A 14,201-nucleotide genomic window follows, 5' to 3' on the forward strand; every position below is an offset into this window, starting at 1 on the left:
ATCTGCAGTGCTACAAAACCCGGCTTGTCCATTAGGTATGATGATGAAGGGAGAAACCTATCTGGTTTAATATAGTCTGTCCATAAAGAAATGTGACCATTAACAGGAATAGGGTTCTGTTGTTGCTTACTAACTGTTCGAGGCATGGACCTACCTTTGTTACTTCACAAAGCAGTGCAAAATATAAGGGGGATCTTCAGATTCAGGGATAATTTATTTAAATGCATTAAAGAAAGTTTGTATGACTGGGGGTGTGGTTGCCAACATCCCTTTTGTGCTCGAATTTATTCAAACGCTGCTTTCTCTGACTTTTTTCTCTATATTTTTTGGTCTTCTAGGAGAAATGGAAAGGTCCAGCACTGTCGGATACACTCCAGACAGGAGGCTGGGAGCCCCAAGTTCTTCCTTACAGATAACCTAGTATTTGAGAGTCTCTATGCACTTATCACCCACTACCAACAGATGCCACTGCGATGTAATGAGTTTGAGATGAGGTTGACTGAGCCTGTTCCACAAACCAATGCACACGAGAGCAAAGAGTAAGTTATGGAAAATGGCCTTGCCAGGCTCTTTACAACACTGTAGAAGGAAATTTTCTTCTTTACATCAACTCTAGGGCCATAGAATCTGTTTTGTATTATGGGTCTGGCATATCTTTTTGGGGTCAATGCATATTTGAAAAGTTTTAACTGCCAGAAGATCACACAACCGCTTTAGATTCCAGTTCTTAAGGCTGGACATCACGGATGTTGAAAAAGTATATCCTATTTATTTTAATTACCTTTTTTTTTAAATTTATAAGTCATTTGTCTAATTCTGCAGATGGTACCATGCCAACCTTACACGAGCCCAAGCAGAGCATATGCTGATGAGGGTACCACGGGATGGAGCTTTCCTGGTACGCAAGAGAAGTGAACCCAACTCCTATGCCATATCATTCAGGTGAGACCCACACTGTTCCTCCCTCGCTTCCATCAGGTTTATTTGGCGCTATTTTTTGTATTGACGTTTGGCATTTTCTACCCTTTTTTGCTTTGAAACGTTTTTTGTGTTCATATTCACTTTGCTTTCTCATTCTGTCCTTTTTATTCAGAGCTGAGGGGAAGATCAAGCATTGCCGAGTCCAGCAAGAAGGTCAGAGCGTTGTGCTTGGTAGCTCAGAGTTCGACAGCCTCGTGGATCTAATTAGTTATTATGAGAAGCATCCCTTATACCGCAAGATGAAGCTCAGGTATCCCATCAACGAAGAGACCCTGGATAAGATAGGTACAGCTGTAAGTAATCTGGCTGAGTCCAGTTTTTTTATAATTAGCATCATTTATAATTAGTATTAATTAAATTTGCTACAATTAGGCTGTATTCACATGTCAGCGTATTGATCGCGGGCAGAATCGCTGCGATTCCGCCCGCGATCTGGAAATCATTGCACATCGCAGGACGCCTGTACGTTGCCCGTGATTTGCAATAGCACCCCAAACGCTGGGCGATGTTGCCGCGATTTCCGCCTCTCGAATCGTGGTAACATCGCGCAAAAAAAAATCGCGGGACGCATTACGCTCCAAAGAAGCTCTTGTACTTTTTTGGGCGTAATGCGTCCCGCGATGTAAACCCGATTCGGCAGGCAGAAATCGCGGCAACATCGCCCAGCGTTTGGGGTGCTATTGCAAATCACGGGCAACGCACAGGCGTCCCACGATTTGCAATGATTTCCGGATTGCGGCGATTCTGCCCGCGATCAATACGCTGACATGTGAATGCAGCCTTAGTATTTTGATCATTTTTTTCAAAGTGTAGTTAAATGACACGCGTCGCATGCTTTTGTTGTAGGAGCCGGATTATGGAGCGCTCTACGAGGGGAGGAGTCCTGGTTTCTACGTGGAACCCAATCCCATGCCTGCTATCAAGGTTAATAGCTGCCTGCAATGTTGGCCAAAGGACACACCTTGTCTGTAGCTGTCTGTCTCTCCTTTCATCACTGATCCTTTGTCTTTTCCTTTCCTTTACATCCTTTTTCCCCTCCCAAATCTCACTCCTCCTGTGTCTCCCCAGTGCTCTGTCAAGGCCCTGTTTGATTATAAAGCTCAGCGAGAGGATGAACTCACTTTCACCAAGAACGCCGTTATCCAAAATGTGGAGAAGCAAGAAGGCGGATGGTAAGCATGAGACAGCTGCTAGGAAATACTTTTTTTTTAATCTGTTTTCTCACTTTAAAGTAGACCCAAACCTTAACTGGATGGTAGTTTGCGTATAAATCAATAGCCATGTTTATTTTTAAAATTTATTATAATACAGGATTTATATACTGTAGCTAAACCATCTCCACAAAATGGAGGGAGACAGTAAAGTTACAAAATAATTCAATACAAGGGAAATCAGGGGGCCCTGCTCGTTAGAGCTTACAATCTGAAAGTAAGAGTTAGGTGATACACATGGTAATAACTGTGGGGATGAGCTGATGGAGAAAATGTACACTTTTTTTAGTTGGAGGAAGGATAGGCGTCTCTGAAGACGCCATAAACTGGCTAAAGTAGGAGACTGTTGGACAGATTGGGGTAAAGAGTTCCAAAGAATGGGAGAGACTGCTATAAACTGGCTAAAGTAGGAGACTGTTGGACAGACTGGGGTTTCTCTTCTACTCAAGCATTACATTCGGTATTTCATAAAGTTAATATGGAGCCTGCCATTTCTGACCTCCTGATTAGTTGTCTGATAAGTCTGATGACGCTCTGCCTTCAATATCTTGAGTCCCTGACCTAGAACAAGTGTGTAGAGTGGTCAAATCAAAGGTCATGATCTGCATATTTGTTCTGGGTCAGTGACAAGTATTGAAGCAAGAAGGTCAGTAGGACAGCCAAACAATTTGTATTTTCAGAATGATTGGCCAGGATTGACCGTCTCCCTATTTGTCTTATGACAGGTATTCTTTAGTAGGATAAAGAATGGTTTGCACTAGAATGCATTAAAGGGTAAAACCCTAAGGCTTTAGAACCACTTTAACCAGTTCTGGCCCGGAAGGATTTGCCCCCTTAATGACCAGGCCATTTTTTGTGATTCAGCACTGCATACCTTTACGGACGCTGTCCCCAAATAAAATTGATGCCCTTTTTTCCCCACAAATAGAGCTTTCTTTTGGTGGTATTTGACCACCTGTGCAATTTTTTTTTTTGTGCTAGAAGCAAAAAAAAAGAGCCACAATTTTGAAAATATAAATATTTTTCACTTTCTGCTATATAGCATTCCCCAAAAAAAAATTAAAAAAACAAATTTTTTCATCCTTTTAGGCCAATTTATATTCTGCTTCATATTTATGGGGGAATAAAATCGCAATAAGCGTATTTTTATTGGTTTGCACAAAAGTTATCGCGTCTACAAACTAGGGGAAAGATTTATGTCATTTTTATTTATTTTTTTTTACTAGTAATGGCGGCGATCTGCGATTTTTAACAGGACTGCGACATTGCGGCAGACAGATCGGACCCCTGACATTTTTGACACTTTTGGGGGTACCAGAAACATTACTAAAGTAATCAGTGCTAAGAAATATGCACTGCTACTGTAATAATGACACTAGCAGGGAAGGGGTTAACTTAGGGGTGATCAAAGGGTTAAGTGTGAGTCTAGAGGAGTGTTTTCTAACTGGTGGGGGGGATGGGCTTGTGAAATGATCATGGAGACCTGTGATCCTATATAGAAGGATCACAGGCGCTCTGTGATCATTTCACAGAGAAGAACGGCTGTTTACAACAGCTGACCATTCTTCTCTCTCAGCGGGGAGCGATCGTGGGTGCCCGGTGGCAATCGCTGCCGCCGGCCCCATGCATCAGCATCCCCGCCTCCCCCTAGCACCACACGCGCGACTGACCTAGTACTACATCGTTTCGGGCAGCTGAGCCAGCCTGCCGCGGGGGGTCGGCATGTGGTTAAGAACTATCTTCGCCACCTAATTCAGGCAAGCATTTGTGGCGGTGTCAGGCACATTGCCGACACGTGCAGAAAATTCAGGTAGTTCTTACTAGCGCCACTTTAGTTATTTATCGCTAAGGAAGCAGCAAATTTGTGAAGAATTACCGCCACTTTTACATTTAGGAAACAGGCGATAATTGAGACGAATTCTGATGTACAGAAGTAAGCCAGTATTAGAGAAGGCCTCGTCTGTACTGGGAAGCTGTCATGTCTGTGACAACTTCCCGCACAGAAAAAGTCCAAAAATTGAGACCGCACTCAAGGTAGTAAGATGAAATCAAATGAACTCCTTTATTCCTCATAAATGAAGCAAACAGACATTGCACAAACAGACGTGTCGGGTTGACGCGTTTCACGATGCTGTAGACCGCTTACTCATAACCACACAGGTGTGTGGTTATGAGTAAGCGATCTACAGCATCGTGAAACGCGTCAACCCGACACGTCTGTTTGTACACTGTCTGTTTGCTTCATTTATGAGGAATAAAGGTGTTCATTTGCTTTCATCTTACTACCTTGCGGTCTCAATTTATGGAATTTTTCTGCGTTTGGATGACGGATCCGACCTGCACCAAGCCCTGAACTTGCACCTGAGCGGCTTTCCCTTTGTTCAAACTTCCCGCACAGAGCTTCATCTCCTGCTAATTTAGCTGTCAGCTGGGGGGGATTTCCGGCCATAAGCTAAATGCAAACAAAAGCAGGGGATGCAGCTGATGTCATTACCCAAACATGGTCAATGCCCATCTATGGGAATGACTTGTCAGTGGGTGGGCAGAGCTTGATGGGGAACTGGGAGACTACTTCTCCCATCAGGTTCACTCTACTTTTGAGTGACCGCACACAGCAATGGGTGGATTCAAAAGCTGTTTTTGGACTGCATAGGGCAGTGGTCCTCCACTCCGGTCCTCAGGGCCCACTAACAGGCCAGGTTTTAAGTATTACCTCGGGGAGATGCAAACTAGAGTACTGCAATCACTGAGCAGCAAATGATATCACCTGGGATGTATTTCAGTTATCTTGAAAACCTGGCCTGTTAGTGGGCCCTGTTGGCCAGGGTTGAGGACCACTGGCATAGGGGATAACTGTCATGCGCTGTCAATCGGAAGTGGAGCAAACCTGATGGGGGAAGTAGTCTCCAAGTTCTCGATCAGGCCCACCCCAGTATAAAAATCAGTAATTAGGCCAGCACAATACAGACACACAGGGATAAACCCAACTCCTCTGCCTTTTTTTTTTTTTTGTTTTTTTTACATTTCTATAGAAGGGGTAAAGTAAAGTTGGTCACAGATGGATTGAAATTCAGGCAGTTTTAGCAGGGACCGGCCAGATTTTAATCCATGTACTGTATGACCGTTCATATTTGGGAGAAGTCAATCCAATAATCAACAGCTCACGGTCAGGCTTGATGTCAAATGTTTATTCAATCAGCATTGCAGAAGATTCGCTCCATCCACCTCAGTTGTGGATGAGGGAATCTATTCAGCTTTTTTGCTGCTGGCTGAAAACTTTACTATTGTTTGGCCTAAGCAGTACCCTAAGAAGCTACCCTTTGTCTTTAATTCCTGCTGCGCCTACAGCCTCAAAGCTGCATATCTGCAGTGTGAGATCTAAGGCACCATGAGATTTGGCAAAGTCACTACCATTGCTCACTGTTTTCCTTTCTGGAGGCTGTGACATGAGAAAGCACAGTCCTGCCTTTACCAAGATGCCCACCTCCGCACCGAGACAAGGCATAGTAATAGGGAAAAGATCAGATGCAGGGAGACCAATAGGCAATCAATACTGGTCACTAGTCTTTTTCTCCCTGCCTGCCTTCTTTGGGCACATCTTTAGAGTTCAGTTCCTCCTTAAAACTAGTGTTGTGTTTTATACGTTGTTGTTCTGTAGGTGGCGAGGTGACTACGGAGGCAAAAAGCAGATGTGGTTCCCATCCAACTACGTGGAGGAGATATTTAACCAGCCAGAGCCAGAACCTGAGCAGCCAGTAAGTACAGATTAAGTCATTTAACCACTTAAGCCCCGGAAGATTTTACCCCCTTCCTGACCAGGGGGTTTTTTGCGATTTTTTTTTTTTTTTTACTGCGTGACTTTAACGGACAATTGCGCGGTTGTGCGACGCTGTACCTAAACGAATTTGACGTCCTTTTTTTCCCACAAACAGAGCTTTCTTTTGGTGGAATTTGATCACCTGTGCGATTTTTTTTTTTTTTTTGATCATGCGCTATAAACAAAAAAAGAGCGTAAATTTTGCAAAAATAACAATATTTTTCACATTTTTTTTTATATGAAATTCCCCAAAAAAAATGTAAAAATGAAAATTTTTTAACATTTTTGGGCAATTTGTTTTATGCTACGTATGTTTGGTAAAAAAAAATAGCAAAAAGCGTATTTTGATTGGTTTGCGCAAAAGTTATCGGGTTTACTAACAAAGGGAAAGATTTTTGTCATTTTTGGTGTTTTTTTTTTTTTTTTTTTTTTTTTTTAACGAGTAATGGCGGCGATCTGCGATTTTTTTTTTTTTTTTTTTTTTTTTTTTGCGGGACTGCGACATTGCGGCGGACAGATCGGACCCTTGACTGACATTTTTGACACTTTTGGGGTTACCAGTGACATTACTGCAGTAATCAGTGCTATACATATGCACTGTTACTGTAAAAATGACACTGGCAGGGAAGGGGTTAACTATTGGATTGGAGGGGTTAAGTGTGTCCTAGGGGCGTGTTTCTAAATGTTATGGGACAGGTCTACTATTGTAAAAACAGAGATCAGCGGTTCTACATAGTAGAACCGTCTGATCTCCATTTTTACACAGGGGAGAATGACAGGCGGCTTGTTTACATAAGCCGCCTGCCTTTCTCCCTCTCTACCGACGATCGCAGTGTGACCAGCGGACATCGGGTCCGCCGGTCACACGCACAAACTCCTCAGTGAACGGGGGGGGGGGGCGCGCGCCTCAGTGGGGCCCGCTATTGGCTCACAAGCTGGTCACAGGCTAGTGACGTATATATACGTCACTCTGCCTGGCCGGGGCTGACCGCCGCAGTATATCTACTTGCGGCGGTCGGCATGTGGTTAAAGTAAGTTCATTATTTGAGCAAGTAATGAAAGTAAATGTAAAGGCAGGAAGTTTTTTTTTTTTCTATCTTAATGCATTTTATGCACTAAGATAAAAAAAACCTTCTGTGAGCAGCAAGCCACCCAGCTTCCCCCTAATACCTGCGATGTTGCAGGAGAGACTCTGCTCCTTCCTCATTGGCTGAGACAGCAGCGGAGGGCCATTGGCTGCCGCTGCTGTCATTGAGCCCATGAGGAGAGAAAGGGGATGGGGAGGAGTCGCATCTCCATGTCTGAATGGACACAGAGCTTCAGCTCGGGTGCCCCCATAGAAAATTGTTTGTTGTGGGGGCACTCGTTAGGAGGGAGGGGCCAGGAGCGCAGAAGAGGGACCGGAGAAGAGGAGGATCTGGGCTGCCCTGTGCAAAACCAACTGCACAGAGGAGGTAAGTATAACATGTTTGTTATTTTTTTAAACAAAAAAAAAACTAAGACCTTTAGTATTACGTTGGGTATAGTGAATAATTGTATAACCTTTAGAAATAAAGACCGAGGGATTTGAAAGACCGGAGATCTCAGCTCAGCATATCTCAGATCTCAGCATAGTCATGCACTGATACACTGTCTAGGTAGCTAATCAGGTTTTATTTTTTTCACAGCAGGCATTTAAACTGGATACACTATATTGTCAAAAGTATTGGGACGCCTGCCTTTACATGCATGTGAACTTTAATGGCATCCCAGTCTAATGCCCCGTACACACGCATCGATTATTGGCCGGGAATTTTCGGCCAACGTCCGATCGGCCGATTTTCGGCTTGTTAGTATGATGCTTCCGACAACCGACTCCGACTTTTCGGCCGAAAAAAATCTGGTGTGCAGGCTATAAAATTTTTGTTGGCCGTCAACACAACGGCCGATTTTCCGTCGGTCAGTACAGTTTTCGGCAGACAAAAATCTGATGAGCAAGTCTGGGCATGCTCAGAGAAGAAAAAACACACGGAAAGTAAACCAACACATGACATCACTTCTGAAGTAGATTTTTGTTGGCCGAGAAAATTCGTGTGCAGTCTAGGCACATTCCAACCAACAAAACACCACTCTGGACAAAAGTCGGACGATCGGTCGGCCGATAATCGTTGCGTGTGTACGAGGCATTAGTCTGTAGGTTTCAGCATGGAGTTGGCCCACCCTTTGCAGCTATAACAGCTTCAACCTGGGAAGGCTGTCCACAAGGTTTAGGAGTGTGTCTATGGCAATGTTTTACCATTCTTCCAGAAGCGCATTTGTGAGGTCAGACACTGATGTAGAACGAGCAGGCCTGGCTCACAGTCTGCGCTCAAATTCATCTCAAAGATATTTGATCGGGTTGGGGTCAGAACTCTGTGTGCAGGCCAGTCATGTTTCTCCACCCCAAACTCGCTCATCCATGTGGACCTTATGGCCCTTGCTTTGTGCACTGGTGTGCAGTCATGTTGGAACAGGAAGGAGCCATCCCCACACTGTTCCCACAAAGTTTGGAGCATGAAATTGTCCAAAATGTCTTGGTATGCTGATGCCCTAAGAGTTCCCTTCACTGGAACGAAGGGGCAAAGTCCAACCCCTGAAAAACAACCTCCCCCCCCCCCCCCTCTTTCCACCAAATGATTTGGACCAGTGCATAAACACATGGATGAGCGAGTGTATATATATGAGACAGAAAGGTATCAAAAGTTTTCTGTACTTTTAACACATTCCTTTACTCCCACAGCAACTAGATGAGAACAGTCCTCTTGGAGACCTACTGGGAGGAGTACTGGACGTGCCTTCTTGCCAAATTGGTAAAAATACTTCTGTGTAATAGGTAGATGTTGGCCTTACAAGTGGTAAGGACAAAAGCGTAATAAATGTGTGGACACGTAGGCTAACCTCTAAGCAGCATTTTTTTTTTTTTTGCCCAGTTTGTATAAGGCCTTAAAGCGGAGTTCCAGCCTTTTCACTCACCTGTCCAACGGTCCAGCGATGCGGCCGCCCGAAGCCTCGATCCTCTCCCTCTGGTCTCGGCGGCGCCGGCATCACTGCTGTGGGCACCCGGCTGTGACAGTTTGCTGCTTCACAGCCGGGTACCCACTGCGCATGCGCGAGTCGCGCTGCGCGTCTTGATTGGCCGGCAATCTTCTGGGACCTCTGACGTGTCCCAGAAGATTGCAGGGAGGGAGGGGGAGAGGAGAACTTCAGTTCAGGGCGCCGCGGCGCTCCGAGCTGAAGTGGGAGCGGGTACCTGTCAAAACTAGGTACCCGCCCCCCCCCCCAAAAAAAATGACATGCCAAACGTGGCATGTCAGGGGGTTAGAATACCTAAAGCGGAAGTTCCATTTTTGGGTGGAACTCCGCTTTAAGGTAAAGAATTTAGAAAAAAACTCAATAATGTCAAATTTGTTGACATTGATTGTTTGCATGGGAAATAACTTTATAAATGGCTGGTCTGTCAGTTGTAAAATAGGCAGTTCCATTGAATAAAGCCCAACTGAATTTTCCGCTTAAAGCCCAATTCTGGGAAACTTAAAGGATAATTCACTTTTGGAACATGTTACACGTGCCAACCAGTTTTAGGGTGGAACATGTTCAGCATCTGCAGCTCTCCCACTGCTCCTCAACTCCCTCTCTGTCACTGTTGGAAAACAGAGCAGCCGTGTGGGGCTCCACCCATATGGCCGCATCATTCATTCACGGTTTCCCTTGAGTGAAAACTACAAGCTATCAGCCCCAATGAAAAAGAAAAAGGGAGCCGCGCTAAAATGAAGTGTTTGATAGCAAATCAAACAATAAACTTAAATGAACCAATTAAGGTGAATAAAAATAAATGAAGCCAATAACATATGTGAAATATGTCTCAAAGCATCGTGACATGTATATGAATAATTAAATGAGTAAAGTCCAAAAAAGAAAACCGCAAACAGGTAGAGAGTGCTGCGTGTAGAAAGGAGTCCACCACCAATTTACTGTGTCTTCATCCACGCCCAGTGCTGCATGCTATGAGCTCACAAAAGGCTTACCAGAACTCAGATCAGTGTAGGCATTTAAACCATAGGTAAAAACATCAGTAGATCCATACAGGAAAATGGCGTCTCACACAGGGTAGTCTCGTGGTCACTGTTATCAGCAAAGAACCGTAATGCACACCAACATCATACGGGCTCGATACCATCCACTGCCCAATGCTCCCAGAGGGATATGTAAAAGAAAGGGGGCCACAATGGTGTAGTATGCAAAGACTACTTTATTAAAATGAGGTTAAAAACTCACATTTAGTTGACATAGCGCTAATGTACAGAACGTTAATAGGAACGCTGCCGCCCGACTTCCGGGTTCCTCGTGGTGACGTCCGCACGCCTTCCCGACGCGTTTCGTCACAAATGACTTCTTCCTGGGGGTGCAGTACTTGTAGACATTCAATGAGCTGTGAGGGCGCTGATGAGTGTTCTCATAGTCCATTGATCTTTCTGCTCTCATGTAACTGCCTGCCCGTACAAGGTACAAACAGACAGCTATCCTGAGAGTCTGCAGTAGGTGGACATTGCACCAATAATAATCAGCAGATCACAGGTGCATAGCATGGGGGAGCAGAGGATCAGGTAAGGTGAAGGGCAAAAATTCTCACCTAGACTAAATAAGCCGTTAACCCTTGCAGTGCATATGCAGCCCCACTACAAGGAATAATTTTTAGGTTTCCCTGAGTTGGGCTTTAAGTCAACGAAGCACATTCCAGGTGGTATGTTCAGAGTCTTTCAGTTCATTTTCTTTAGAAAGCAGCTACAGCCTGCGTAGCTGTGAAGGTCTCTTGCCAGCAAACTCCGAGAAGGATCTTGCTTTTAAATGCACCTGGAAAGTTTTGATGGGCTTTAAAGCATAACTCCAACTTATTTAGAAAGTCTCTGAGCGTCTGTGTTGGGAGATTTTACAGTTAGTCAATACATCATTGTTTTCTTCTGCCCCCTTTTATCCAGCTATTCGCCATGAGGGTCTGTACAACCGTCCTTACGTCTTCTCTATAAATGTCCCACCTGTAAGATATCCACTTGATGTGGCAGCTGACTCTGCAGATGATATGCTCGACTGGGTGAAGAAGATCAAAGAGGCAGCCCAAACAGCAGACGCACGGGTAAGTTGAGCTAATGCATTTTTTTTCCATTGCTCTCTGTCTCCCACCACGGTTGGATGACCTATGTTGCTGGTGGCCATCGGGTGATTGTCCTGTGTGTGCATTCAGAGGAAGCAGTGTTAAGGGAAGGTTGAGGGTCTGATTTTAGTGTTTGCCACCAGTGATTGTAGTGGGAAAATTGTTTGGGGTCTCTGCTGTGTCTCCTGTATATTTATTTCCCTTTTGTCCTTTTATTAGCTCACAGAGGGCAAAATTATGGAACGGAGGAAGAAAATTGCCCTGGAACTCTCTGAACTTGTCATTTACTGCCGACCTGTGCCATTTGATGAAGAAAGTAAGTGACTTTTATTTTTCTATACCTGATACGACACGTGATTATGTTGAAAGATAGTATTTTTACAATCGATTTTAACTAAGGCGTTACTATGTGCCTGTAATAACCTATGAGGTCTTGCCTGCCTAATCCCTTTATCAGGTCCGTTATATGTGGCATTAAATGCAACCTCTATTTTCAATTTACAATAAAGTGGAAGGTAAGTCCAAACCTAACTAAGCTTAAATCCACCCCCATTCGAAGCCTATTCTATTTATCCACCCTGGAAAGATGTCTGTACTTGCCTATACTGGAGTTGCCCGGGTACGGTCCCATGATCTCTCCAGCATTGGCTTCAAGGTAAGGGGGAGGCAGCGACAACCGCTTCAGAGCCTGTGCGGTGATGCCACCCATAAGCTTACTATGGGGCATCTTGTTGTCAGCTGTCCATTGAAGGCGGCACTGTGACTGGACCAGAGCGACTTTAGAATAGGCAAGTATAGGCATTTTCCTTTTACAGGGTAGATAGAGTAGGAGTAGATTTAAGTTTCATTTTTGACTTGTCTTTCATTTTAAATACAGTATCTCACAAAAGTGAGTACACCCCTCGCATTTTTGTAAATATTTTATTATATCTTTTCATGTGACAACACTGAAGAAATTACACTTTGCTACAATGTAAAGTAGTGAGTGTACAGCTTGTATAACAGTGTAAATTTGCTGTCCCTTCAAAATAACTCAACACACAGCCATTAATGTCTAAACCACTGGCAACAAAAGTAAATACACTCCTAAGTGAAAATGCCAAAATTTGGCCCAATTAGCCATTTTCCTTCCCTGTTGTCATGTGACTTAGTGTTACAAGGTCTCAGGTGTGAATGGGGAGCAGGTGTGTTAAATTTGGGGTTATCGCTCTTACTGGTCACTGGAAGTTCAACATGGCACCTCATGGCAAAGAACTCTCTGAGGATTTTTTGAAAAAAAAGAATTGTTGCTCTATATAAAGATAACCTAGGCTACAAGAAGATTGCCAAGACCATGAAACTGAGCTGCAGCACAGTGGCCAAGACCATACAGCGGTTTACCAGGACAAGTTACACTCAGAACAAGCCTCGCCATGGTCGACCAAAGAAGTTGAGTGCACGTGCTCAGCGTCATATCTAGATGTTGTGTTTGGGAAATAGAGGTTTGAGTGCTGCCAGCATTGCTGCAGAGGTTGAAGGGGTCAGCCTATTGGTACTCAGACCATACGCCGCACACTGCATCAAATTGGTCTGCATGGCTGTTGTCCCAGAAGAAAGCCTCTTCTAAAGATAATGCACAAGAAAGCCCGCAAACAGTTTGCTGAAGACAAGCAGACTAAGAACATGGATTACTGCAACCCAGCAAATATTTTATTAAAAGAAAAAACGGTGTACACTTATATATTCACACTGCGAATACACTCAGATGTCCGCCTGCAGCTGCCGCGGACATCTGAGATTCCAAAGTGTATTCTCAGTGTGAATATGTAAGTGCACACCGGTTTTTCTTTTAATAAAATATTTGCTGGGGTAATGCACTATTGGCTGCCTATCTCTTTTACCATGTGTATGGGGAAAACCTGTGGAGGAAGAATTAGAGGTGTATAGGAGCCATACAGATCACCATTGAGAAACCCAAGTGCATATTCACCATTGCTGCTGGAAGGAAGGTCCTTTAAAGGGACGGATATATGCTCCATTACAACATCCATCTGGTAAGGGGCTAGTCATTTTTTTCTCTTCCATGAGGTGATAAGGAATGAGTGATCACTTCTACAGCACGGGTATTCAATACTCTTGGGTGGAGTTCACTGCTTATTATCCAAACCTGTCTGGTAAGGAGCCAGTCCTGTAGGTGGTGGGACGCACTACACACTACTTGGCATATCTTTATTTGGATATTCCCAATTGGATTCATATCACTTTCATCTCCATGTTTAAGGGTTTCTGTTCAATATAGTATGAACAGTGTGTTGGACACTATATTTGGACACTAATTTATTTTGTTAAGTTTTCACAGCCCATCAGGGGTTTTATTGTATCATTTTGTATCACTTGTTGGACACAAGATTGATATACAGATTGTTGTATTTATTTGTGGACACAATTATAGATATAAGGCATATTGGTTTATATCTATTCCGGTTTAGCACACCAGACTATATTTTTTCATTAAAGAGGAAGTAAACCCTCCTCTGAAACTTGTACCTATAGGTAAGCCTATGATAAGGCTTACCTATAGGTACTGTAAATATCTCCTAAACATGCACCGTTTAGGAGATATTTACCTTACATGCAGTCAGTGACATCACTGGCACATGCGCTCTGAAAGAACGGTCGCTGGTGCCGTTCCTTCAGAGCCCCGTGCTGTGACCGTCGGCTCCCGTGCGTGGGAGTGACGTCACCGCGGCTCCAGCCAATCAGATGGCCGAATGCCGCGATCCCGGAAGACGGGCGACTGAACATGTCGCCCGTCATACAGGTAAGCGGGCGGCACGGCGGGGGCTCGTTCTGAGGTAAGTAGTATTTCATAATGAGCTAGTATGCGATGCATACTAGCTCATTATGGGTTTCTCTTTTAGGTTGAAAAAAAAAATAAAAATTTGGGTTTACAACCTCTTTAATGGCTGTGTGTTGAGTTATTTTGAGGGGACAGCAAATTTACACTGTTATATAAGCTGTACACTCACTACTTTACGTTGTAGCA

General features: G+C 44.1%; 1 protein-coding gene across 1 annotated transcript in view; it reads left to right on the forward strand.

Moving 5' to 3' along the window:
- Window positions 1-14,201, forward strand: part of PLCG1 (phospholipase C gamma 1) — a 175,885-nt gene that overhangs the window by 142,924 nt on the left and 18,760 nt on the right. The window contains exons 17-25 of the mRNA XM_082271977.1: window positions 339-539; window positions 823-942; window positions 1,094-1,274; window positions 1,828-1,905; window positions 2,050-2,153; window positions 5,851-5,947; window positions 8,768-8,837; window positions 11,004-11,158; window positions 11,396-11,492. Coding sequence (XP_082128103.1) covers window positions 339-539; window positions 823-942; window positions 1,094-1,274; window positions 1,828-1,905; window positions 2,050-2,153; window positions 5,851-5,947; window positions 8,768-8,837; window positions 11,004-11,158; window positions 11,396-11,492 — 1,103 coding nt within the window. The remainder of the gene's footprint in view (window positions 1-338; window positions 540-822; window positions 943-1,093; window positions 1,275-1,827; window positions 1,906-2,049; window positions 2,154-5,850; window positions 5,948-8,767; window positions 8,838-11,003; window positions 11,159-11,395; window positions 11,493-14,201) is intronic.

Source organism: Pelophylax lessonae, assembly GCF_965119305.1.
Source record: "Pelophylax lessonae genome assembly, chromosome: 11".
Classification (NCBI taxonomy): domain Eukaryota; kingdom Metazoa; phylum Chordata; class Amphibia; order Anura; family Ranidae; genus Pelophylax; species Pelophylax lessonae.